The 25,424-nt window shown below is 36.5% G+C and overlaps 1 protein-coding gene across 3 annotated transcripts; it reads left to right on the top strand.

The window, feature by feature from the left end:
* On the top strand, nucleotides 1–25,296 carry PRKCI (protein kinase C iota). Of its 3 annotated transcripts, none has more exons than XM_026061027.1 (18): nucleotides 1–125; nucleotides 3,017–3,138; nucleotides 7,408–7,497; nucleotides 8,911–8,961; nucleotides 10,197–10,282; nucleotides 11,716–11,856; nucleotides 12,327–12,381; nucleotides 13,106–13,164; nucleotides 13,592–13,768; nucleotides 14,776–14,873; nucleotides 15,960–16,046; nucleotides 16,670–16,805; nucleotides 18,398–18,485; nucleotides 19,469–19,594; nucleotides 19,698–19,777; nucleotides 21,099–21,188; nucleotides 21,482–21,597; nucleotides 22,709–25,296. In XM_026061027.1, exons 1-18 carry the CDS (start codon nucleotides 118–120, stop codon nucleotides 22,794–22,796), a joined length of 1,698 nt encoding a protein of 565 aa, XP_025916812.1. In that variant the 5' UTR covers nucleotides 1–117; the 3' UTR covers nucleotides 22,797–25,296. The 3 variants fall into 3 exon arrangements, with proteins under 3 accessions (XP_025916812.1, XP_025916820.1, XP_025916830.1); XM_026061035.1 differs by having other exon boundaries at nucleotides 87–174; nucleotides 22,709–23,033; XM_026061045.1 differs by lacking the exons at nucleotides 1–125; nucleotides 3,017–3,138; nucleotides 10,197–10,282 and having other exon boundaries at nucleotides 7,452–7,497; nucleotides 22,709–23,033.
* Nucleotides 25,297–25,424: the final 128 nt, after the last annotated feature.

Genomic DNA, 25,424 nt, shown 5'->3' with positions numbered 1-25,424 from the left:
TGAATTTCTTCTCACCAGAGTTTAACTTTGTATCTTGGCTTGCGTTATACAGCATTTTGCTAATGAAGAAATCGTCAATGCAGCATTAGGTGAAAGAAGTGTGGAAAATACCATATAATGCAAAGGTGCGATAACAGAACTACTCTGGAAGTGAGACCTCTCTCAGTAGAAAATGTCAGTGTCATCAATATAATTAAAATTGCAAAATCTTTCAATTTCTACCTTATGTAAAGGTTGACTTCACAACTCTGGGGAAAATGTGCCAGATATTACTTGTAGAACCTTGCTCATACTTACATACTTTGTATAGATAAAGAATTTTTGTCTCTAGGCTGCTCAGAACATCTTAATTTTGTGGATATATATTTTTTTTTCTGTTCACTGCAGGGCAGATACAAATTTCTGTTTTAAGTGGACCTCTTATCAAACATCATAAACTGTTAAACTCATTCCTTTTCCTACTTATTTAATCTTCACTTTTTGCTAGAGCATCAATGACTACTGCCTCTCAGGATTATAATGTTATCTAACTCTTCTTGCTTGTATGACAATAGGAGGCTTTTTAGTCTTATCACTGCTTCCTTTAACAAACCCTTTCCCATTATTTACTAGGTTAATTGCAGAAAAAGCTGTAAATGTCGAAATATTTAACTCTTTAGTCCTGTTCAGAACTTAACCCTTTGTTTTAAAAAAAAAAGTTCAAAATGAATATATCTGCACTAAAATGTGAATAAATTAAGGGGTGGTAAACTTTAGCGCAGAATCAGTGAAGTTGCTAAACAGTGCCTTAGCTCCTTCCAAAAATATAAGTCCCTGAAAAACAGGAAATACAGGTTAAGACTTTGCCTCATAATACAATCGTATGTTTTCTTTGGGTGATGCCTGCGTATCAGTAAGGCACTGTTAAATCTGCTTCCAGTTGCATAGACGAATACTGGCTTCGGGTTCGCAGTTCACACATCTCGGGAGAGACTGCAAAGAAAAGCTTCGTGTTGGAGAGAACGTAGTTGTTCTTGTGGGACAGACACAATAGCGTAGTTCAAATGAAGCCCCGTTTGCCCAGAAGGACTGCGCTGCTGGGTCTGTCGCTCCCTTGGTAGCAGCTTCCCCCTTTGCACCCAGCTGGGACTGTTCTGAGGATTAAGTGAGAGGATCCCTGGGACCTTCTGCTGCAGCCTGCCCAAGCACTTTTTTACTTGTATGAAAGTTGAAGGCAGAACACGCACAGCAGTTGCTTTTCCATTTCTATTTATACTTCTGTATGTCAAATTTCTCTTATTTTGCTGGCAGTGTTCTGGAGCCCCAGGTGTTACTTGCACTTAGGAGATCCTTCTTTTTTTTCTGAAGTATTGGGACTTCAATAACTRCTCCAGAATATAGTCCTAAAGGGAAATGGAGCAGAGCTGCCACCTTGCTCTTTCAACTCTCATTCAATCCCGATGTGAATTCTCTCAGCAGGGAGAGAAGCTTTGTGTTAAGAGCGCCCAAATACCATTTCATCTTTAGTGTGGAAATAATGAGCAGTTCCAAATAATGTAGCAACTTTTTGAATGCTTTGTTCATATTAGTGAAGAAGTATGATTTTGCTATCCTAACAGTTGACTGGAGTCTTTCTTGTAACTAAACCAAAAATCCAGAAGCAGCCTATCTGTTCTTTTAGAGTGCTTAGGAATTGCTAGTTTATTTTATTTATGCTGCTGAACTTAAAGGAACCTCTGCAATATTCGGACAAACACGTTTACACATGGTTTCTCTGCCACTCATGGAACTAGTTCACACTCGGTGACCGCAGTATGTTATGTTAAATCGCACAATATTTGATACAACTCTGCCCTATTTAAAGACATTTAACTTACTGCACATGAAGACTTCACTGTGGAAGGCATGTTTATGTAAATTTTGACCAGATCAATATTTTATCTGTTGTGTCAATATGTATTTTTCACCAAGTAGTGTTAGCATTATGGCCTGTGCTTTGATGGAGATGAATCCCAAGTGGCTGAGATTGTTTTGGGAAGATAAGTCTCATTGCTCAAACTCTGGGCTTATACAAAAGGTTTGAAGAATAGCGTAAACAGCCCTATTTTTCCTCCACCTTTCTCTGAACTGTATCTTTGACTTTGGTCAAAGGACTGCAACCTTGGGTCACAGGCTTAACCTGCTTTCCTTTAAGGCCCAGCAAATATCAAGACAATGGGTTAACATATTAACATATTATGTTAATGTATTTAAAGCAGTAGGTGACTAACTCTCAATATTAATTATAACAGAGATACTGCTTTACTGTTATGCAGAGTTGGTAAACTTTAATTCTAAACGTATGCTTCTCTGTCTGCCTTCCCAGCCATTGTGGTACAGCATCATGGGTCTCTCTTTAAAGGCACTTTCAATATTTGGAATTTCTCTTCCTGATCTGCTAGGAAACCTATTTTATACTTTTCATTAATACTTCATAATATCTACACAATTACAATGCTAGTTGGAGAATATTTAACATTTGAATGCCTAATAAAATAACTGTTAAAAGAGTAAGCAAAGCTGGCAATATATTAATAACGTTCTTCAAAAATCTTGTGACGTTTTCTTTTTTCAGTTTCCACTGGTATAATATCTCTCCTTTCTGTGTGTAGTTCAAATCTGCTGCAACTCACTTCAAAGTTATTTGGGCATTTAAATTTATTTTCCAAAAGCAGGTAACTGGAAGAACAAACATCAAATAATTGGTTCTAAAAATCCCTTAGAGTCTGACTTTGTTGCAGAAAGGAACAGTGCTAATGGTTTATTACTATTTCTTTAATATCTTTAAAAGGCACAGTTTGTTTCTCTAGAACTAGTGTGCTTCAGTATGGCAGTCCAGAGATGAAAATATAAAGATGTAGTTTGCATAATTGGGGTTTTTAGAGGGCTGTGACAAAAGGTGGGTTTTATGTAAATGGTATATGGAAGGTGTTAGAGGTTGTGATCAAATGCTATATATTACAGTAGAGTTTCTCAAATTTGTTTTTCTCTTGCTCAGGGACATCATGATAACATATTTTGAACCTTCCATCTCATTTGAGGGACTGTGCAGTGAAGTTCGAGACATGTGCTCCTTTGACAACGAACAGCTTTTCACCATGAAATGGATTGATGAAGAAGGTAAACCGATACTTGATGCCCGGCCTTCTGACAGCTATTTGATGAATACATTGCTCAACTTTCTAGCTCTCCTTTCTTTCATTTCTTCCTCCCTTCCTCCCTCCACCTTCGTAAGATGAGCTGTATGTTTTTTAAAATAATAAATCTGAGTCCAAAAACAATTGGTCATCCAATGCCCTTGTAAATACGTCTTAATAAAAAGATAGTTATTTCAAACCACTTAGTATGGTGCTCCCTGTATTTTTTTTACCATATTAATAAAAGCTAAGTGACTATCAATGTTAGGATTTATATAGGAAAGGGTTAGAAAGTGTTCCTTTATGCTGCTGAAGAAATCCATGGTTCACCTGCATCTTGAATATTCTGCATATTCTTGGTCCCTCCCATATTTAAATGGATATAGTAGACCTAGAAGAGGTTCAGAGGAGGGCCACAAGGATAAGTGAATGTATGGAACAACTTCCATAAAAGTTGTTCTAGAAAAGGTAGGTCTTTCCAAGCTGGAAGGGAGCACTGAAAAATCATGAATTAGATGTTTATCCACAGGAGGAAGAAGGTCCTGACAGCAAATAATCATTTTCTTTCTTTCTTCCAATACAAGAACTAGGGAGCATCAAATGAAATCAGCAGGAGGTTTCAGAATAAAAGCAGCTGGTTCTTCACTCATTTAAGAAAGCTCTGGAACGCCTTGCTACAGGATATTGTAAATGCCAGAAGCTTACATTATTGAAGAAGAAACGAATCCCATTCATGGCAAAGAAATCCACTGAGATTTGCTTAAAAACATAGAAACCGTTCCAACCCTAGAAAGTCTCAAACTCAAGTAGTTGGCAGCTGAGAGTACTAGGAAGCCTCTTATATGCTTGCTATATTCTGCCTCCCCCTGGCACCCACCCACACTTATGCATCTGTTCTTGGCTGGTGTTCCTACTGTTTTCCTCTCCGGTGGGGACAGGTCAGATCACCCTTAACTAAACTGTTCACTCCTCCTCCTACCATCCTTGAAGAGAGGAGGGAGAAGCAAAAACCTTGGGAGGACTTTGGCTGCTGCTGCAAACGGGTTACCAGGATTTAGGTAGAACTTTAGTCTGAGTCAGTGTAGAAACTACTGTACTGTGTAATGAGTAGGAAAGTTAATTTTGTAATAACTGAAGTCTTAAATGTTTAAAAAAGTTTTGAATGTTTGAATGATACAAATCATGGTATTTGCCCTAAATATAAATACCATTTAATGTATAGTTGAATTGTAGATATAAACAAAAAAACTTTAAACTTTGAGTGGTTATATCAGCTGTTCTATCAGCAACCTAATGTTTAACACGTAGCTATTAAAACTTTTCCTGAATGTTAAAAGACAAATTACTTTTCTGAATGAAAAGGATTAAAATATCTGTAGTAGATTTTCACTGAACTGTAGTACGACCTCAGACATGAACTCTTTTGTGGCCTTTGGCACTTCAGTTCTCCATTTTCCCTAACAGACGCTCCAGTGTCTCTTCTGAACTGTAGGTATGCATCAGTAAACCTTAGAAAAGGTTATCTGCAGTTCTTGACTTTCCCTGTGGAATTGGTGTATTCTGCACATAGGTTTTGAGCTACACCGAACAGACAAGACTGAATTATGAAATAGCTGTTGAGGTATTTTAGCATCCTAAGTACTTGATGCAATACGTAAAAGGTCATAACGTGCAGTGATTTGTCAGCAGTAATTAGCATAAATAGTGCATATAAAACTGTTTCCACCCTTTCTCACAGGTTTCTCATTCAAAACTGGGCCAGTTTATTCAGAGTTTAAAGCTAAAGAGGGACCAGTGTAGATTCTTGGAAGTGCTATGTGGGCAGGTGTGTTGAAGATSATGTAGTCTTGAGAATCCTCCCATCCTGTCCCATTCCCAAGTTGTTTACCCAAGGCAAACGCAGTGATGTAAAAAGGACAACAGTTATGACTGAACGTATCCTTCTGCGCAGTGGCACAATTTGAAATGAAAGTTTACTTCATTGTAAACTAGCTGTTTTGTTTTTATCTTGAAGGGGATAATGAGCTTTCCACTTACACAGTGTGAAAAGTCACTTGTAGTAAGAAGCACAACTCTTTTCAAAGAATGACATTTACAGAAAATTTTGTGCAGATTAAATGGTTTACTTGAAGTGACAGTTTGCCTCAATTTCTGCTTCTAAATTAGAGGCAGGTAAAAACCAGGGGGATACTGCAGTTAGACTGAAATATTTTCATATGTTCACATGGGATTCAATTTTCACAAGCAATCAATGTTTGCTTTAATTATTTACGTCCAATTTAATTTCAGTGGAGAAAAAGTTCATCTGGTGATGAGAAGTGTGTTAAAAATGCCACTGTCTGTACCATGTGCAACTCTTGTGTCTGCAATGCATGGCTTCTTGCCAAGGCTTCCACCTCCTCTCTCCCTCCCTCTCCCCCAGTCTTCAGTGCCTTTAGTTGACATTCCTTCTAGACGCTCATGATTTGCTACCTTGCAGAATTCCTCTAGCACATCCTCTTCATTGAAACTTTAGTTCACTTTTTATAGGAGTATAAGGAAATGTGTGTACTGTAGTCTGGTAGTTGTTATACTCATGTTTGTTGGAGTATAAGACAGGATGTGGTATTTAGGCTGTCTTTTCATTGCTTACTAATTTGCTTGATCAGATGTGTGAATAAACTCTTTAATTGGATTTACATAGTCACTGAGTTTTTTATTTGTCATATTTTGAATTTTTTAGCCTTTGCAGGATGCAGAGCATGGTGTAGAACTGTTTCTGTTTCATAGAGGTCATGGTACACAAACGCAGACTTCATTCAGTTGTGAGTGTAATCACTTCAGAAAGTGGTCAGAATCAACTGAAAAAATAGAATGAACTTGATTTGTTTTTTGACAAACTGCTATTTTATCTCTTTGCGGACAGTTGATCTTACCCCTGTCTCATGAAATGTATTGTAGGATGGACATTAACTTGTGTTTGTGCTCAGTCTGTTCTTTCTTGGTGTTCAAAAGCGAACACTTTCCTATGACAGTTTATCTGAGCTTTCTTTGGATGGCTGTAAAGCTCTTAATATTCTTAGAAGAATATTTGTAGCTTATGTGTTTTATATGCCAACTCATGAGTTATAACCCATTGGGGTGTAATTTTTTGTATTGCATTGCTGAACTGCATCAGACTGAAGAAAATGTTTTGTTGCATGACTGCTCTTTTGAGTCTTTATAGCTGTTTTCAAACACTTAGAGATTGAGAAGGTCCGTTAAAGTATCGGATGAAGTTTTTAGATGAATCTTGAGAAACAGGTTGTTTGTGTGTCCAAAGGAGTATATCTGAAGCAAGGCTAGAATTTAAGGTCCTTCGTGGTCCTGATCCTGAATACAGCAGATCTCTGGCTTGATCTCCTTCACTTCCCACCCACTCCTGTCCCCAGGTTTTCAACTTACCTCTATGTCAGAATTGCCCTAGCTTAACTAAGCAATGTTTAGTGAATTTGAAATATCTCTGTGACTTTTTTTTTTTTAAACAGAAATGAAATAGCTACAAAGGGACTTCCTAAACTGTTACTTCTGAAATATAGATTTGTTAAAGGAATCCAATGCAGTCTTGTCAGTGAAACTAAAATACATACCAAATGCTTGTGTTGTAATCTGTTCTAGCTCAAAAGGTCCAAAAAGGCTGCAATTGTTTAAAAAAAAATCTTTTTTTTTTCCTGTCTTCATGTTCTTTCTGCAAGGCATTGTGCTTCAGATAGTCCTGTGAATATGAAAGTAGTAGTTAACAATCACAAAAATGGAGAATTTTTGCTTAGGTTACATGATTTGTGCAGGGTCTTTATTGAGGTTTTTTGGAGGAAAGACTAGAAGTTTAACTGCTTTTTTAACCTCAAGGTTAAATTCCTGTCAGTGTTGGAGAATCTGTGAAAATAGAATGAACTCAGTTCTAAGTAACACATTAAATAAAAGAAAATCTTGGATTTTCTCAAGATATCGTGCATCTTATGTACTGAAATAACGGGCAATCATGTTTGTAGCAAACCAAACCAATGATATTTTGTGATTATGATCTTCTTGCCTCTTGGAAATATCTCAGATTCTTATTTCCCTTTGAAAGCATTCGATATGACAGATGTCATCTCTGAAAAAATAAATACTATCAGAGATGACAGTAGTGTTTTGTTTTGCTAGAATGTTACACTGAGCCACTGTGAGGGAACAATATTGAATGGCACAGAACTTACTGGACTGAGTTTTGTGTTCTCTCTTCTCTCTGCAGGAGATCCATGTACAGTTTCCTCTCAGCTGGAGCTAGAAGAAGCCTTTCGGTTGTATGAACTAAACAAGGATTCAGAGCTTCTGATTCACGGTATGGTGAATTAAATGTGTTACTTCTGATGTTTGTACCTACAAAGACGTGGGTATTTTTAACCCCATATTATCTTTGTCTTTTGCTCTACTCCAGCCTCCTCAGTCAAAGCCTGTTGTGGCACTCTGTCAAGAGGACGTTGAAGACCACACACCAAACTTTAGCTGCCAGTACTTAGTCAGTGCTCTTTATGCAATTAAGGGAGGAAAAACTTACTTTGCTGTTAGTTTATCAATGAAAGATATAAATGAAAGAGAGCTTTCATTTACTGAAGTGCTTTCTTGCACTTGCTGGCGATGAATGGTAGAATATATAATGTGCAGTGTCCTAGCGCTTTGTTCTTGCTAAATGCTTTAGATAGCGTCTATATTAGGAAAAAGGAATTGGTGAACTCCATTTCTGATTAGCCAAAAGTTTAAGTTTTCTAGAACGAAGTACTTTATGCCAGTTTTGAACCTAATAATATCATGTCCCTATTTGATGTGAAATTGTTCAATTTTTATCTTTTAGGGTTCTTTATTTGCCTGTTGTGGTAGCTCCTGCAGTATATTTCTCTTACTGTTTGGAACTTTTTACAAGTAGGAGGTAGACTTCAGTTTAATAGAGATTACAGTGGATAAGTAGTGGATCATTGTAAAGATAGCGTGTGTTACACTACAATGTTTTAATGTGGTCCTGCTCTAAAAGGACGTGACAAATCCACAGTTCATCGTCAACTCAGTTGGAAGGAAGAGAACACTTTTCAGCTTCCCAATCTAGTTAGCATTTAACTCTTTTCCTGTGTTATTTAGGCTTGGATATCTGACGGTGTTGTAATTACTGCTTTCATTTTTCTCCCCAAAGACTTCTAAGAAGTGGAAGAGAAAGGGAATTTAATCCATTTCAATATATATTATTTCAATATGCTTTTCAATTTGCCCCATCGCCATTTGTTTTGGTTTGATAGGCTTCTGATTAAACCAGCACTAGAGCTAACTCTCCCTGTAGTCTACAAAAGTGGTTTTACTTCTCCCTGAGCGTTATGGAGGTTAAATAAACTGAATAAAGGGTGAATGTAGACAACATCATAATTACCAGTTAGCACACTGTAATATAATGGATTTCCAAAGACTGAGCGTAACATTTGGTCACGTGAGAAAACAGCATCATTACTGGTTGCTAGTTACTTTCCTTAGGAAATAACTTAGTGTACTCTGTTCTACAGTAGTATTTTTCATGTGAACACTGCTATGACCAGCGTAGGGATTTTGTGGCAGCTTTTCAGCTCACTTGCTGTTGCACAAAGTTTTGTTAAAATTGCAGTCTGTGTTGTCTTCCAGAATGGTTGAATGCCTTTCAGAAGTGTTATGTTTAATCCAAAGACTTATCTTCTGTCTGAAATAGATTAATCTGAAGTTAATGTTTTTCTTGCAGTATTTCCTTGTGTACCAGAACGGCCTGGTATGCCTTGCCCAGGAGAAGATAGTAAGTAGACATTTTAGTGGAGAAGTACAGAAAATCAGGAATTCAAATTTCCTATCCTAGAACATTCTGATATTCTGTGCTTTTGCTTCCTGTGGTGGATAAGCATGTCTTTATGAAAACAAGCAATTCACATGTCTACAACTTAAATATTTAAAAGGAGTAGAAGGTCTTGCTAAACTTAAATGTTGTTTGTCATTTCTGAGTCATTGTTAATAAAGCATTTCATATTCCTGTTAACTATACATGTCTCTCTGCTTTCCTTGCTTTTGTCTCTTCTGTTATGACAATTTTTTTATTCTATTCATATCTCTTTGGTGGTTGCCATTTTGCTGGCTAACTAATGTGAGCAAAGGCTTATAACCAACAGTAATGAAGTGTCACATCGCCATTGAGACACCTGCAGTTAATTCATTTTAAACTGATGTTGAGGTACTATCAGGAGTATTCTCCTAAAACTTCTAAGTCGTGTTAGATAAAGTACTAATCATTAAAGAGGTAGTTTTCCCTCTGTTGTAATACAGGCTTCTATGTTCTGGATACTCATTTTATAAAAGAGCATTGTGTGTGTGTGTGTGTATACATGCAGACACGTCTGTCAGCTTGTTATCTAAGTCTCTGACAAATGTAAACATGAGTACTTGAAAGTTAACTTTGACATGTTTGTTTATGTATATTAGCAGTATGGGTGATGCTACTTTTTTGAAAAAAGGAGGTTGTAGGCTAAATCTGAAATAGATTTGCAATTTAAGGTATAAGGTTTTGGTTCCTGACATGCCTCTAATGGCAGGAGAAATGGTGGCAGCTGTGGATCTAAAACATTGGAGGATTCCTGCAAGCAGTCTTATAAATCAGGGCATGCTCTGCAAATTCACCTTCCTTCCTTCCTTCCTTCTTTCCTTTTCCTCCCATCTCCTCCCCAAGTTTAGATAAGGTAGTTGCACATTTTGCATGCCAGTGCTTGTATTTGGACAGTTTTCATTTCCTTGACTCACTGTTTCTTTTAACTGTGGAAGAACTGAATTAACTTACAGTTGATCAGGAAATTCTATTTCAAATTTTCCCCAAAATTTTTTAAAAAAACAAAAAGGTACTTGGAACCTTACTCTGTGTTTATGTAAGGTTGCAGGAGTGAAAACTTACTCTGCAAATCACTTTATATAAAAGTGTCCATGAGAAGAATGTCATAGTTCTGTATTTATATTTTTATGGATATAATCATATGTTTTTCCTCTTAGAATCCATTTATCGCCGAGGCGCCCGCCGGTGGCGAAAGCTGTATTGTGCAAATGGTCACACTTTCCAGGCCAAACGATTTAACAGGGTGAGAGTCTTGGGTACTTACAGCAGTGTAACAGAGATGTCTTACTTGTGTAATTGTAATGTTACTGCCTCGAAAGATTAGAAGGTAGACTTATTCTCAAGAAACTGGATTTTGCCTGGTGTAATATCAAATAAGTATTCCTATTAATGAGTATTTGGGGTTTTTTWAATCAAAAACATAGAGTGAAATCACTGAAGCACCTTGTTTTTGTTGTTTGCCTGTAGTAGTTTCTAATCTGTCGTATTGAGACTTCTGGTAACCCTGTAGTTTCAGAAAATTTTGTCACTAATAGATTATCAGGCACTTAAAATAAAAAAAAATTGCTTGCAATTTCCTTTACCATATAGTCTGAAACTATAATATCAACTATATGAATGCTCCTTTATACCCTTAAAATCTTCCTAGAGGGCAGATTTCAACACTGCCATTAGATGACTGTGAGCTTGAAACACATTTGCAGTTCTTAAGMTCTGGGAGTGAAAAAGTCTGAGAGGTGCTTAAGACACATGGACTTCTCTTTCAAACAAACATGTTTCTGTAAACAATCTGCTTATGTTGACATGTACTCAGCTGAAAATAACAGATCACTTGTAATCATTTTAAGAAGCAATGGTCAAACCTATTTAAATAAGGAGCGGGAAGGGCTTCTAATCTGTTAAAACAAAACAAAATTTGAATAGCTCAGGTTTCTTCTCAGCTTCTGTAATCTTTCTTTCTCTTTTAAGCTCATTAAATGTATTGTGTGCTAAATAATGCTTGAGATTGTGTGTACCAGACCTCATCTTGAGCATCCTTCATATCTAACTTCTACTCTTTTACTTAATGCTCTGTGAAGCGCTTGTTGACCTCTTCCTGGTCAAAGGCTGTCAAGGCACCATCATTTAATCACTTTCCACTCTTGTTTTTAAAAGCAACCTGTTTTCATGGTTCTTTCAAGTTGTTTCGTGAATGTTCTTCGCTGAGTGGTGATCTGCCCATTTCCTGTTACCTGAAGCTTTTGCTCTCCTGCTTTTCTCCCAACAAATCTAAGGGCTCCTCTGTGCGGAGAGATGCTGAGACATGTTGCAAATTAGCGTGGTCATGCAGTAGCCTGCTGATTCAGCTGCACTGCTTTTGCGTTGGCCASTGTCTGGCTGGGTCCAGGTGCAGCAGAAGAGGCTGGGTGTGCTTGCATCTGTCCATGTGGTTGTGCCTTTTGTGTACGGCAGTTGCTGCTTATTGTCCAGCTGTAATTTTTGAGCTCTTCTGTGTTGTATCTGCCTTTCTTAAATTATGAAGTCTCTGAGGTAGAGACTTTTTTTGCTATAGTAGCAAATTCAGTAGGGATCTCTCCGATCTTCTATCCTGTGTTGTTCAGTAATGAAAATGTGGTTGAAAAGTTCTTATTGCTTAGTTTTGCGTTTTTAATCAATTTTGTTGATTTGTCATTCTAGCGAGCTCATTGTGCCATCTGCACTGACCGAATATGGGGTCTGGGTCGCCAGGGATATAAATGCATCAATTGTAAACTCCTTGTTCACAAGAAGTGTCACAAGCTTGTCAGTATTGAGTGTGGCCGCCATACACTACAACCAGTAAGTAAAATTTATCCAAAAAGTTGTCTTTGAAAAAAAAGCCCATTTTATACTAGTGGTTTTCAAACTATCTGCAAGTAATTACAGTACATGAAACTTAAAGGCATAAGCCTTTATCATTCTGCTTGGCTACTCTGACACTTCGCAAGAAAGTTTGGGAGTCACTATGCAGAATGACAAATTTAGTGGAAAGATGGGAGTATAATTCTTGCATCTGATTTTTTTTTCTGTGTCAAAAATAAACATAATTGATATTTCCATCATCCTTCACTATGTTATGTAGCATATATATGCTATTTTACAGCATCCATATTGATTGGTAAAAGGTAAAAATTAGTTAGACTATATTCCTCTGGGATAATTTGTTGTCTCTAACATAAATTTGTTTTTCTCACTTGGACAGTCTGTTGCAAAAAATCAAATTATTAACTAATCTGATTTGTAGAAATCATTGTTGTGCGTATTTGCAGGAACCAATAATGCCTATGGATCCATCGTCAGTGCATCCAGATAATGTAGAATCAGGTAAGATCTGTAATTTTTTTTTCTTTAGGTTATTTTAAGTAGTTGAAACATGAATTTTGGGATTTAAAATGAAACAGAATAACTTTAAGCCAATTACTTAGAAAACTCTTATTTACTTTTGTTCAGAGAACTTGAAAAATAAGTCTGCTTCTATATTAAGGGTGATGTAAGCATAAAAATCCTTCAGTTGTCCATACCTTCCAGTTCAAGAAACTACGCTTAAAAACTAAAAATTTTGGTTCCAAGTTGCACATTTCCTATCAATTAGCTGTGTGTTGTAAATGTTCCTATCAAACAAACAAACAAGCCCTTGATAGATTTGCTGTGGAAAAAATAGCAGGGTCTCTGCTGATCAGTATCCAAACAATTTCATTCCTGTAGCAGTCAGAGTGATGTTCCTGGCATTTGAATTGGGATGTTGATAGTGATCGGGGGGGAGCAGGTTTTACACAAGATCCTTTCTGTGTGCAGAATCAAAATTAATCTGAATAGATCTCAAAATGCAGTTCTAAGGTTTTATATTAGCCATAACTGATTATTAAGGCAGTATTGCAAAAGAATGATCCTGATGGTTTAAAAAAAAAAAAGAGTAGCAATTTTTTATTCACAATAGATGCATTTTAATTGAGCTTCTCTTTGATTCAGCTCTTGTGTGTGGAAATTTTAGGGCAATAGAAAATACTGTTACGTCCCGTAGGTCTAATGATTTTTCTTGCACCTCTAGTGATTCCGTATAATCCCTCAAGTCATGAGAGCTTGGACCACGTTGGTGAAGAAAAAGAGGTAAAATACCTTAAAACATGCTAACTGTAGTCAAAGATCAAGTCTGTACCTATCCTAATTTTCAGATCTTAAAAACTTTAAATTGTCAAAAACTGAAAGCTAGTACATAAAACATGTTTAGGTCACTAACTCGGGTATATGCACGTATGTCTTGCAAGCTGTTTTATTTTGAATCTTAAGCTGAGATGTGCTTTTGGTTCAGAAAATACTCCAAACTTTTCTGCCTCCTTCCTTTCCCCTCACATTCCTTTTCAGGACAGTGCAGTTTTAGGACAAACAAGTGCTAATTTAATCCTTTGTTTGTATTAATTTTGCTGCTCTGTTTGAAATGCTAACTTTCCTTTTTAAAAAAACAACAAACACCAGCCCACACAGTTATTAAAATTGGCAAGCCTGCTCACTAATTTCAAAGTGTCTTTATCAACAGGCAATGAGCATTAGAGAAAGTGGCAAAGCTTCTTCCAGTCTGGGTCTTCAGGATTTCGATTTGCTCCGAGTTATAGGAAGAGGCAGTTATGCTAAAGTACTGCTTGTTCGATTGAAGAAAACTGAACGCATTTATGCAATGAAAGTGGTGAAAAAAGAACTTGTCAATGATGATGAGGTAAGCAAGATTTTTATCAATAAATTAGGCAGCTCTTTTGAAGAGTTTCTGTACATGCTGCAGGTGGGGAGCCAGGCCTCTGAGTTTGCAACATTAATGGAGAAGTATGCATTATACATTCACTTCCTTACAAATACTATACCATAAAAATACCATAGAAAGCTCACAAGACATATTGTCAATGAAGACCTCAAAATTGGTAGACTGGTAGCTCAGAGCAGTCCTCCTGTGCCAGGGGTTTCTGTCATGAGCCTCATTGCCTCAACCTCTCCTGTCACTCTCCATTTGTACTCAGCACTATCTGCAGGAGTGCTCACGCAGAATTCAAGTTAGTAAGCTTGGCTTTCCTCATTATTTTGGGGCAGTATTCCATATTTCTCCTATTATTTTGGCCTGCTGGGCTAGAAAATGATAGGTATGGTCCCTTTTTCATATGTTCAAGTTCGGCTTTTTGTCACAGAGGGGAACCTCAAGATGTTGTTTTAATTGCTCTTTAAACTGGACCTTCATTTTAACAATTTATTTGTAGCCTACACATTGTTAACGTATTAGTGGAAACTTGTCAGAAATTGCAATATTTGAAAGCTAAACATCTTTTTGCTAAAAGTTTCCCTTGTGTTTCTTTAGGCCACTTTGAAAAGATTGAATGACTGTAGTTTGTTGTCTAAGAGCGTTCACATCCATTTCTAGTGCTACCATGGATTCTTTTGGCTTTTCTTGATGTTACTTTACATTTATCTGCACCAGTTTATCACTTCTTAGAGATTAAATGTTTTTCATTCCTAAGAATAGCTATTCAATAAGGCTAAAAGTTCAGGACTTTAATATTAGAAAAAAAAATTAATATGCTAGGTTGTCTCTTATTTGGCATTGGAGAACCAACATTGAATTTATTGTAAATAAAATGAGAAAGGGAAAACACTTGAAAATATTTCTGCTAACTGTCATTAATACTTGACCTAAGTACAACACGCCTTTTCTGAATATAGCTTTTCTTAAATAAATAGGATATTGATTGGGTTCAGACAGAGAAACACGTCTTTGAACAGGCTTCAAATCATCCTTTTCTTGTTGGACTACACTCTTGCTTCCAGACAGAAAGCAGGTAAAGGTCAGAAGATAAGAAAATACTCTTTTATTCAAAAAATATTTGATACTATTATGCACCTCAAAGACCTATTTAAAGCATTTAAGCACTGGCTAGGTATTAAAAGTCAATGTACTATAAATCACTATAGCACTTTATGAACAAAAGGCCATGTTCATCACGGAAACATTTCAGATTAGGGAAATAGAAGAGTGTGTGAAGTACTGGTAGTTGTGAAGGGGAGGATTCTGTAAAGAAGGAGAGTTGCAGCTAGCAAAAGAAAAGAGGCTTGAGAATGGTAGAAGAGGTAGAGAGAGGTAGAAGACAGAACCTAGAATGGGAGAAAATAGCATTAGGAAAGGAAAATTAGAAGTATAAAAAATGGGAAAACTGATCTCAAACTTGCGTGGATTCTCTGCAGATGAGGGGAAGTACAGCAAGCATCAGAAAATAGTGCCTGAATTTTAAAATGGAAAACAGTGTAATAGAGATGAAAATAATGATTTTTTGCATGTTTATATATAGGAGAAGAGATTGTTATAGATGAAAAATTACTATTCTCTACAGTAATAGTTCTCAGTATAAACAAAATATAGTTATCCTATATTTAAATGGTTATCCTTGTTGTTCAAAAGGTGACAAGCTAGTGGTGGGAAGTGAGGAGAGAGGGTATTTGTAAGATAGTAGTATTAGCCATGAACAAAGGAGGCTAAGGGGATCATGAAAAAGGAAAATGCAGGGGGGAGGTGTTATTGTGTTTCCTGGTGTGCGCATACAAAAACTGATGTGAATGTATTTATATATTCACATGCATTATAATGACAAGCAGTAGTTATAATGGATTAGAAATGTGGGAAGGATGATTTGCATTTCTTTTGCAATAAAGGAATTAGCTAGAGAAACATGGTGTACTTGCTTCTTGACTTTGGGTGTTTATTGAAGGGAAGGGGAAATGGTAACGCCAGCCTTATTACCAGAGAGATGGGAGGAGTCAAACTGACCTTGTTCAGTAATAGACCTGTAACATGTCAAACCTCCCGTGTCGATAAGGAAGTCCTTCAGCTCTGTATACAATCATTTGTAACAAGCTTTTGTGTGTTTCAGGCTGTTCTTTGTTATAGAGTATGTAAATGGCGGAGACCTAATGTTTCATATGCAGAGGCAGAGAAAACTGCCGGAGGAGCATGCCAGGTATGTTTAATTTCAGTTTCTCACATCGAAACGGTTGTTTCTGACACAGTGCAGTGATGCCCAGATTATGGTAATGAGCTAGCAAATCCTCTCCGGATGTTAAGGATTTAAGAAATGTGAAACTGCATCCTCATTTTGATGATGCAAGCTACAATGCTCTTSTTTCAAGAAAGAATGTTAGTAGGAAGCATTTAAGAATTGTTTGTATTAGCCTTACCCTAGATGACTTCAGCCTGATGCAGAATATTTTTCTTAGAAAAGTGTTTAATAGTATTTTTTTAACTGTCTAATAACATAAACTTGTTTCTTTTACAACAACCAGTACCAGCTGTCTAGGCAAATGCTGAGTTCTTGGGGCATATGCTTCATCTCAGATGCTGGGATGAAAGGGATGATTTCAGTAGACATTAAGATTATTTAAAAAAATAATGCTTTTTGAAATTACTGTGGGTAGACACTTCTGCATGATTATGGGCAGGTTATCCATTTTCCTGGTGAAAAATTATGATAGAACACATAGGGTCCTATTTAGAGGACTATCACACTACCAAGACTTTATTGTTGTGGTTTGGTTTTTTGAATGACTGGGGAACTTGGGTAATTAATATCTCTCTCTACTCTAGGTTTTATTCTGCTGAAATCAGTCTAGCATTGAACTATTTACATGAACGAGGGATAATCTACAGAGATTTAAAACTGGATAATGTGCTACTAGATTCTGAAGGGCATATTAAACTCACAGATTATGGCATGTGCAAGGTAAGCTGTGGTTCCTTGCTAACCTAAAATCAACAATTAAGAAATTGTCATAAATTATAGGATGCAGAGACTTAAAAATGTGAAATTTCATGGTATCCACTTTTACACAGTCCAGATAGGTTGTATACTCATTTCAGTTCTACAAATGAAGGGAAAGGAAGAAAAATGAAAGAGAAACACCAAACTGCTCAGACTGTGTATAAACACTGTTTATGGTTATGCAAAACGGCTGTTACCACAACTTGACCAAAAAGGGTAGGCTGAAATAGTCAAGAGAGGCTTGGTTTAAAAAGTAGCAAGAGACCGAAATATGTCCATCCCTCTTGCGACTCTAGCTGCAACCTACTTCTGTGTAATCTCCGAGAGCAACTTGCATGTCCTAGCTTGGGATTTGGAATGGTTTTGCTATGTGCTTGCCTTGGCAGAAAGAGGAGGCAAATTAAAGTTATAAAGTGAAGAGGAAAACTAAGAGTACGTACTTGTATAACTGACTTTTTCTCTCCATTGGTAAAATCCAGATGAGAACTGCTTTGCTACTTTCCAGTAAGTGTGATGAGGAACTATGATGCTTAGGTGAAGGACTCTAAAAATGCAAAGGTCTATTAAGTACTCTCTCAGTCATATCCATTTTTATTGTAATTATAAAGTTGTAATTCCAGCAACTAACTGCTATTTCAGGTGAGTGCAACTGTGGACTCCCAAAAAATTAGACAGAGGGATTTGCACCCATTTTATAGCTTTTTTTTTTTTTTTTTTTGAGGAAGCTACTAGAGAACAGAAATAAACTGTAGCCCATTAATTGATTGCAACTATTTTGTATTGATACTAGGTACTAGTGCTGTTCTGTTTACAACAAAACTAAGAAGTTGGTTTATTAAATTGCAAGCTACTAAATTTCTATTAATTTTGATTTTGCTGGTTCTCTAGTGGTTGCAAGCTGGTAAACTCTGTGCAAACTCTGTCAGTAAAGATTTGAGAGAAGAATCTGGAGTCTCCTTTACCTGGTAGAAGACAAGGAACAAATTTTAGGATTGAATYTTTTGGCTGAGCTCCCTCTTTTTCCCTTCTTGGGATTAATCTTTGACCTATGTTAATATTAGTCAAGAAGAAATTAAGAAATTGGTTCGCTAGTTTCTCAAGGTCTCATTTGACTTATCCCTAAGTGGATTTTAGATTTGGAAAGCTCCCACCAAAATTGTAATTGTGCTTTGTTTTTCATCTAAAGACCACTTTGCATGCAGTGGAATAGAATTACACACAACTCATTGTGATGGGTATTTTTTATAGATGTGTCTAATAAGAGCTGTTAGTGGTTTAAATTCATTAAGAGAATGAGCAAGCTCTCATCTGAGAGACTTGCATGATAAATTTGGACAGGAATAATGAAAGATGTTCTTATGTTCTATGCATGTATTTCTTCTGAAATGAGTAGTGTTTTATATTCAGTTACGTACAGACTTATGCATAATTTTACTGAAACAAAAGCAGGACACTTTAATAATTAAATTAATACAAAATGCAGTTCCTAGCAGAGGAGGAGAGTGGAATCTTTGGCTAGCTATAAAGCATTTTCTCGTCATCTTTTTTTAAAGGAAGGACTGAGGCCTGGAGACACAACCAGCACATTCTGTGGGACTCCAAACTATATTGCTCCTGAAATTCTCCGGGGAGAGGATTATGGTAATTTGAATTTATCACTGCTAGTGTATGACCTTCAGCCTGTCTTGTAAACTCTTGCTCAAGTTGCTTAATAGTAGTAGAGACTATAATTCTCCATTAGACATGTAATTCATCTAATTCAACATCCTGTCGGAAAAAGTAAGTAAACACTTCAAAGGCAGGGCAGGAAACATCTCACCAAGCAAATGAGATGATCTGCCTTCCATCTTTTAACTTGTTTTTATCAATCTTGCAGAAAAGCGTGAGTCTTCCAAAATTTATTACCCATCATAATTCTTTTAGATGATCTTAATGATATACTTGCTGTCTTAAATTATGTTTGCTTTTGGACTTTAATATTTGGCAGCACTGATAGTAAAAATAGATATAAGCATTGCAAAGAGATGAAATAATGGACATTCCTTGCACAAATTTCAATGTTAAAAGAAAAACTGTCTATGCCCTTTCTTGTTTTAATTGAATGCCTGACTGGCTTAACATCTTCCTTCCTTATCACAAACTTCCCAGGCCAGCAGACTACATCACTAGCTACTGGAAATTTTTTCTTCAGTAGTGAATAGTAGAATAGATGTACATAGCTGTATAAATGACTGTCTTGCTATTTAATATCAAGAACTACATACTTCCCTGTTGTCCTCTCCCCCTGCCCCAAATAATGCACTGTTAGTATTGATTAGGCTTAAATATTTTATCTAAGCCTCTGTTAAGGTTGTAACAGCAACCTTTTAATTTTGCATTTCCTTTTCTTTGTGCAGCATACCCTCCCATCCTGCACGTAATGAACCATGTAGTATCTGTTATAATCGTTACCCCTACTTTATTCAGTAGTCCTTAGAAATCTAGATAATCAGAAAGATTGGCAATACTTACATTTTTGAACTAAGTCTTTATTCTTGAAACATGTTTTGCTTTAATTAGCCCTAAAAGTGTTTGTGTTTTTGCTCTAAAATATCTTCAGCAACGTTTTGTCTTTTGAATTCTAGGCTTCAGTGTAGACTGGTGGGCACTAGGTGTACTTATGTTTGAAATGATGGCGGGCAGGTCACCATTTGATATTGTTGGAAGTTCTGACAATCCTGATCAGAACACAGAAGACTATCTTTTTCAAGGTAAGCAGCAGTGAGTGATCATACTGATTTAGTGCTTTGTTTCTACTTGCTGTAATCTAACTTCAACTGTGCAAAGTCTGATACGAAGCTTGTTTTCTTGTAGTAATTTTGGAAAAACAGATCCGAATTCCCCGATCCCTTTCTGTTAAAGCAGCAGGTGTTCTAAAGAGTTTCCTTAATAAGGTAAGGACTAATGCAGACTGTGTAAGACTTCTCAAGAGCAGGGTTTTTTTAAGCCTGTTATTTAATTGGTGTGTAGCAAACATATTTTATTTGCTGTACACAGAAACTGGGTAGAAAAGGTGTGAGCCTAAAACAGAATTTTAATGGGGGACAGGAGGAGGGCCTATTCTAGATATTTGTCTTAAAACCTGAAATCGTAGATTCACAGTCTGGGGTGGGGGGGTGAATTTGAAATTAAAAGCCCTAGAAATGCTCTGAATAGTTCCATTAACCTGGGGAATTGGACAAACGGTTCAGGACATGTTTAGCAATTCACTCTGACAAATTCTGATGACTTCATTGAGTGAAATGCAGAGGCAGAAATCAGCCRGTATATAATCACTGTTTGCCAGTAGCTAAATAGTCTGACAGTCAAAAGTCGCGTACGTGGCAGTGGACTAGTCCGAGCACATGCTGGCCTTTGTTCTGTGAGTGTCTTGTACGAGCTGGGAGAAAGAGGTGCAGGAAAAAGCAGATTTGCTAAAATTATTCTAAGCACTAAAACAGTTGAGCACTAAAAGTGTTGAAATGAAGCTGTGGTATTAAATGACTAGGAGAAACATGGGTTTATTTGCAGACTGTTAAAAATCCTCCACTGAGTAATGAAATTGGACATTAGCAATCTTTCTGAACTATGAACATTGTTGCAGAGGTATTTATGTGAAATCTAAATGGGATCATTTTAAACAGCAGATTAACTATGTGGGTTTTTTTTTTTTACTCTTTTTTCCTGGGATGTTGGCATTGTTTGTAAATTATTCTTAGTGGCATGACATCTGTGTATCATCACTTGCATAAGGGGCTTGTCATTGTTGTCCTCTTGAAGCTGATTAGTTTCCTCCTCTTCCCTGATACTGAGAGCTGTGGTGTTAGTCTCTTAGTGGAAAGAAGTGTTGATTAAAATAATCTTTAAACTGTACGTACCAGTAACCTGCAGTTACTACTCTGAGATTGCTGGCCTAGTCAGACAGTCTGCTTAGGAGGGAAAAAAAGAACCAAACTGATTTGTAATCTAAGCAGGATTCCTCTGAAACATACAGTATGTTTAAGCAGTTCTGAAAAAAATGAAGATGGGATGATTGTTTATATATTCAATTATAGGCCTCCATATTTTCCTGTTTCCAAAGATAAATTGGAATAGTTTCCAAAATAAATAATCATAACTCGGTTACAAGGTGCACTGAAGAACTCGTGTTCTATTTCTCATGGAATTTGAAACACTTATATTTTATTATTGTGTAGGCCTTGGCACCCATTTAGATATATTTTCTTTGTTGCACAGGATCCAAAGGAACGTTTAGGCTGCCATCCTCAGACRGGATTTGCAGATATTCAGGGACATCCTTTTTTTCGCAATGTTGATTGGGATTTGGTATGTGACTGCCTATTGGTTTGATTTACTTTCTTTATATACGGTGACAGTTTGCCAAGTTGTTGTAAGCTGAGGGATGACAGAAAAACTTCACAAATCCTAAGCTTTTAACTGGTATATCACTGTGATAATACAGAATCTTTTAATCCTTTTACATACAGTAAGTACAATAGATAAATAGAATGTTTGTAAAAAGTACACAAAAGAAATTTAACAGTTACTTCCTGCCTTGTTTGAAAATAATCAATAGGTTGTAACCCAGTCTTGGTGTCACTAAGTGCCTTTATTTTTAGATGGAGCAAAAGCAAGTGGTTCCTCCATTTAAACCAAATATATCTGGAGAATTTGGTCTGGATAACTTTGATTCCCAGTTCACCAATGAACCTGTGCAGCTCACTCCAGATGATGAGTAAGTAATGTAAAATTTAAGCAAATAATGTTTTAATAAGTCAGTGAAGACGTATTCGGATGAAGTCTTGTAACTTCTATTTATAGTGCATGGAGTATATGTAAAGCAGTAAATAACATTTTCTCATGTTAGTATGGAAACTCCCGTTACGTGATCTCAAGGTAGACTTAGTATAGACGGCTTAAATGTTGGACTGTGGTATGATATAAAAATCAGCTAACAGTGGGGAAGTTGCTATAAAGAATTTGAGTTCAAGGAAGGATGARTAAGTGCTATTTTACAAGTTTTATCGGTATCATCTGCAAGAAACAGATGTGTGAAAGAAAAGACCTGTTTTGCCATGTGGTTTTCTTCTGCATTACTTTATCTAGCCATGCTATTTCTAGAATGTTGAGTTCAGACTGAATTTTTCTTGGGTGTTCTGTACAAGAAAAGATGCTTTTTTTGGCTTGTTCAGGCATTTTAATTAGTAGTAGTAAAGTGAGGTTATCCTGATTGAAAAACCTTGCTAGGATGCATGATAATGCATGCGATTCTGGCAGGGGAGTTGTTGTTCCTCGCTCCTGAAGGGCCATGACTTGGGATGGGTGGGAAAGGGGCTCTCTAGTATGACTGAGCCACTCTTGTATACATTTTAGGAATTTTTCTAGGTTCTGTATAATGTATGTGTAATACAGAAACATGAACAGTGAATATTAAGTGAGCCTTAATTAGGTCTGAGATCTGATCTCCTCCTTCATTCCTTTGTAAATGCGTAATATCTCAGCAGAGGTTAAAGAAATTGCTAATACAAGAGCAGTATCACATCCTATTGTTTAAACTTTTACAAAAATGAAAAGTTTTACAAACACAAGCTTTAGAGTGCTTGGAGTATGCATGGGAGTAACCAAATCATTGCTCCTGAGTGGTTTTGTGTTTTGTTACCTTTATAGGGACTAGAAAAAACTAGCAGTAGTTGTAAGGAAACAGAGGGACAAACAGGTGCAAAAGAGAGAGGGGAAAGTTCTCAATTGCAATCAACTGTAGAGGTCTAAATTTTAAGTCAAACTATGAGTTAATATTGCTACCTTTTAATATTGCTGAACTAATGACTGTTTTTTAATCTTAATAGTGATATTGTGAAGAAGATTGACCAGTCTGAATTTGAAGGCTTTGAATATATAAATCCTCTTTTGATGTCAGCTGAGGAATGTGTCTGAATTCTCCGTTTCTGGACTGTGCCAATTGTTACCGTTTGTTTCTGCATGGATAAACATCTCTTCATTTGATGCACATGCATAAAATGAATAACTAAATATCTTACTCTTGCCACCTAGTGTGGATTACTCACTATTTTCTTTTTGTATTAATTGTCATCCTGAACAGTTGTTATGTTGAACCTTGGGCTGCCAGAAAATGAAAAATGTAGATTTCCCAAAAGTCTTGCCAAACTTGAATTTTAATATAGAAGTTGGTCTGTGGGATTCCTGACTGAACAAGGGGATCTGGCTGTATAACTTGCCAATACAGCATTCTGTTAAAGGAAAATTTTGTTACTGCTTTAACAATACAAATTGCATTAGGGGACATAATAAATATCCTTAAAGGGCTTCCATTTTTGCAGCAAGACAAATAAGACCTCATGACTTCCGTAGTGCTAAATCTCTCCTCTCTGAACACCCTTTTTCTGTGTTCTCCTTAGACTTAGAAGTTATAGCTAAATTATTGCCCTTTAGATTTCAATGACAGTAAGGAGAACAGCTTTTTAAACTCCATAGGTCAAGAATGACTGTTTTTGTAGTGTATGTTGATTCTATCTGAAAAGGAGATTATTAACTCAATGTTAGAATGGATAGGTTTTGCTACTAAATTACACACTATGAACTGTACATGGCTTYTGACATATGAACGGTGAGTGCCTTTCTGAGCCTGTCCCTTTCAGYGAGGGTTGTACATGGTATAAAGTTTCAGTTTAAATAAATGGAATTCAATTAACACTTTTAAAAATGAAAATCTATAGAGTGTAATTTAGCAGAAATTGGCAGCTAATATTGAAGAATGTAGGACCTCATGCTATTATTTATTGCTTTTACATTCTCAGTCTTACTGTATGGGTATGTTACAGCTGTGGTCTAGATAAGGGCATTGTTTCCTATTATTACCGTATTGCCATACTGCTGGAAATGCATTCCACTTTGCCAGTGGGAAAAGCACATCTGGAAAAAATAGGTGCTGTCCACAATGACTCCCTTAACTTTTCCCTTTATACATAATAATTTGTAATCACAATCGAACCTTAAATGTTGGTAGTAGACTCAAAGTTAGTAATAAAGTGATTGGAATAAATAGAACAATTCAAAATAGGAGATATGGGTGGAGTGATTCTTACATTTCATGTTAGTAAACAGTGTAATATACAGCACAGCTAACTCTTATTTTTAATGTTTGAGGAATATTTTTGAATGTCYTAGACTGGAGAAATGCCAAATGTACCACTTTTTGCGGGGGGGAGGGATTTAAAACACATTGAAGAAAATACTGTAAGGTAAGGTACATGTTAGTGAAAGTGGACTTAATTATATGTAAACACAAGTTAGCAAACTTCAGATAAAGCTTTTAATAAGATTTCTGCTTGGTCAATGTCTTTCCTTGAAAATACTTGTGTGGTGAAACTATGAATTTATAGCATATATCTTCCATTGTAATTTTTCTTTTTTTAATTACGTTAGTTTGAAGGGGAGAGAGTGCGTGAATACACAGTAGTGACGCAGCATGGTCTTTAGTTCATACTTCGCAACGTGAGAAGGAAGTTCTTCTAAAAGTATTGGGCTGAATTTTCAAAACTGGGAAGTGATTGGAGGGGCCTGAATTTTAGGAAAGCTTTGAACCTCCACACTGTTGGAAATCAGATTCCCATAGACACCTCAAATTATGTATATTCAAATATAAAATATCAGAATAAAGCCTACATTTGAAGAGCARCTAATAACACTTTTAGTTCCTGTGAAATGAACTACTCGCATGCAGTTTTTAAATTGTGGTTAATGCTGAAGTGCTTAGCCTTTCAMTTCTATGCCCCCAAGACTAGTTTAGGCATCAGGATTTAACTGATATTAAACTTTGAAGTTACTTAAAAAAATCCCTCTCTACAGTGGCTTAATTTCATATGGGGTATTAAGTAAAATGGCTTTATAGAGGGAAGTGGATTTCTGCTGTTCATCACAAAAGTGTAATACACTGTCTTTTGTGCTTAAAGCAAAAATTAATTTTTTTATAGATAATGTTACAGAAAAGATACTTTTTCTATTTGTTTCTAACCATTGAGAATGTCACTGAGTTAACAGTGATAGGCATGTTAAATGACTGTAAGTCCCATTTTTAAACTTTTTTCATTTTCTCCAAAGTGCCATGATATTAACAGGTATATTTCGTTGTTGAACATATAGCAGCTGTCATAAATATTCAGAAGGGAAACTGGGTGTAAACCATCGAGTGTGGTAGGTTTTGTCTTTGCAGAAAGTGTCTGCATCAGAAGCCCCATGTGTTTATGTGGAGTAACCTCCTTTTTGTATACAAACTTGGTTCTTACGGGTGCTCTGCTAGTTAATATTGTTGCTCCTATTTTCCTGTCCCACATGGAACGTGGTCTCGAACATTGTTGTGTAATCATTCCCTTTATTTGTGCACACTTTGTATTTTAAATAAAACATTTATATTAGGCCTCTGTGTATTAACCTCAGGAAAAAATTGCCGCGAAACGCTGGGATTTGCTTGGGATGACTGGATGACCCCTAGCTATCCAGCTCCCCCAGAAGGAGTGTTGTCTTCATCTTACCRGTGGTTCGGTT

This window comes from Apteryx rowi, unplaced genomic scaffold (assembly GCF_003343035.1).
Source record: "Apteryx rowi isolate R43461 unplaced genomic scaffold, aptRow1 scaffold_10, whole genome shotgun sequence".
NCBI lineage: Eukaryota > Metazoa > Chordata > Aves > Apterygiformes > Apterygidae > Apteryx > Apteryx rowi.
Note: the sequence above shows the minus strand (reverse complement) of the source record. Positions and strands in the feature narration are given on the sequence as shown.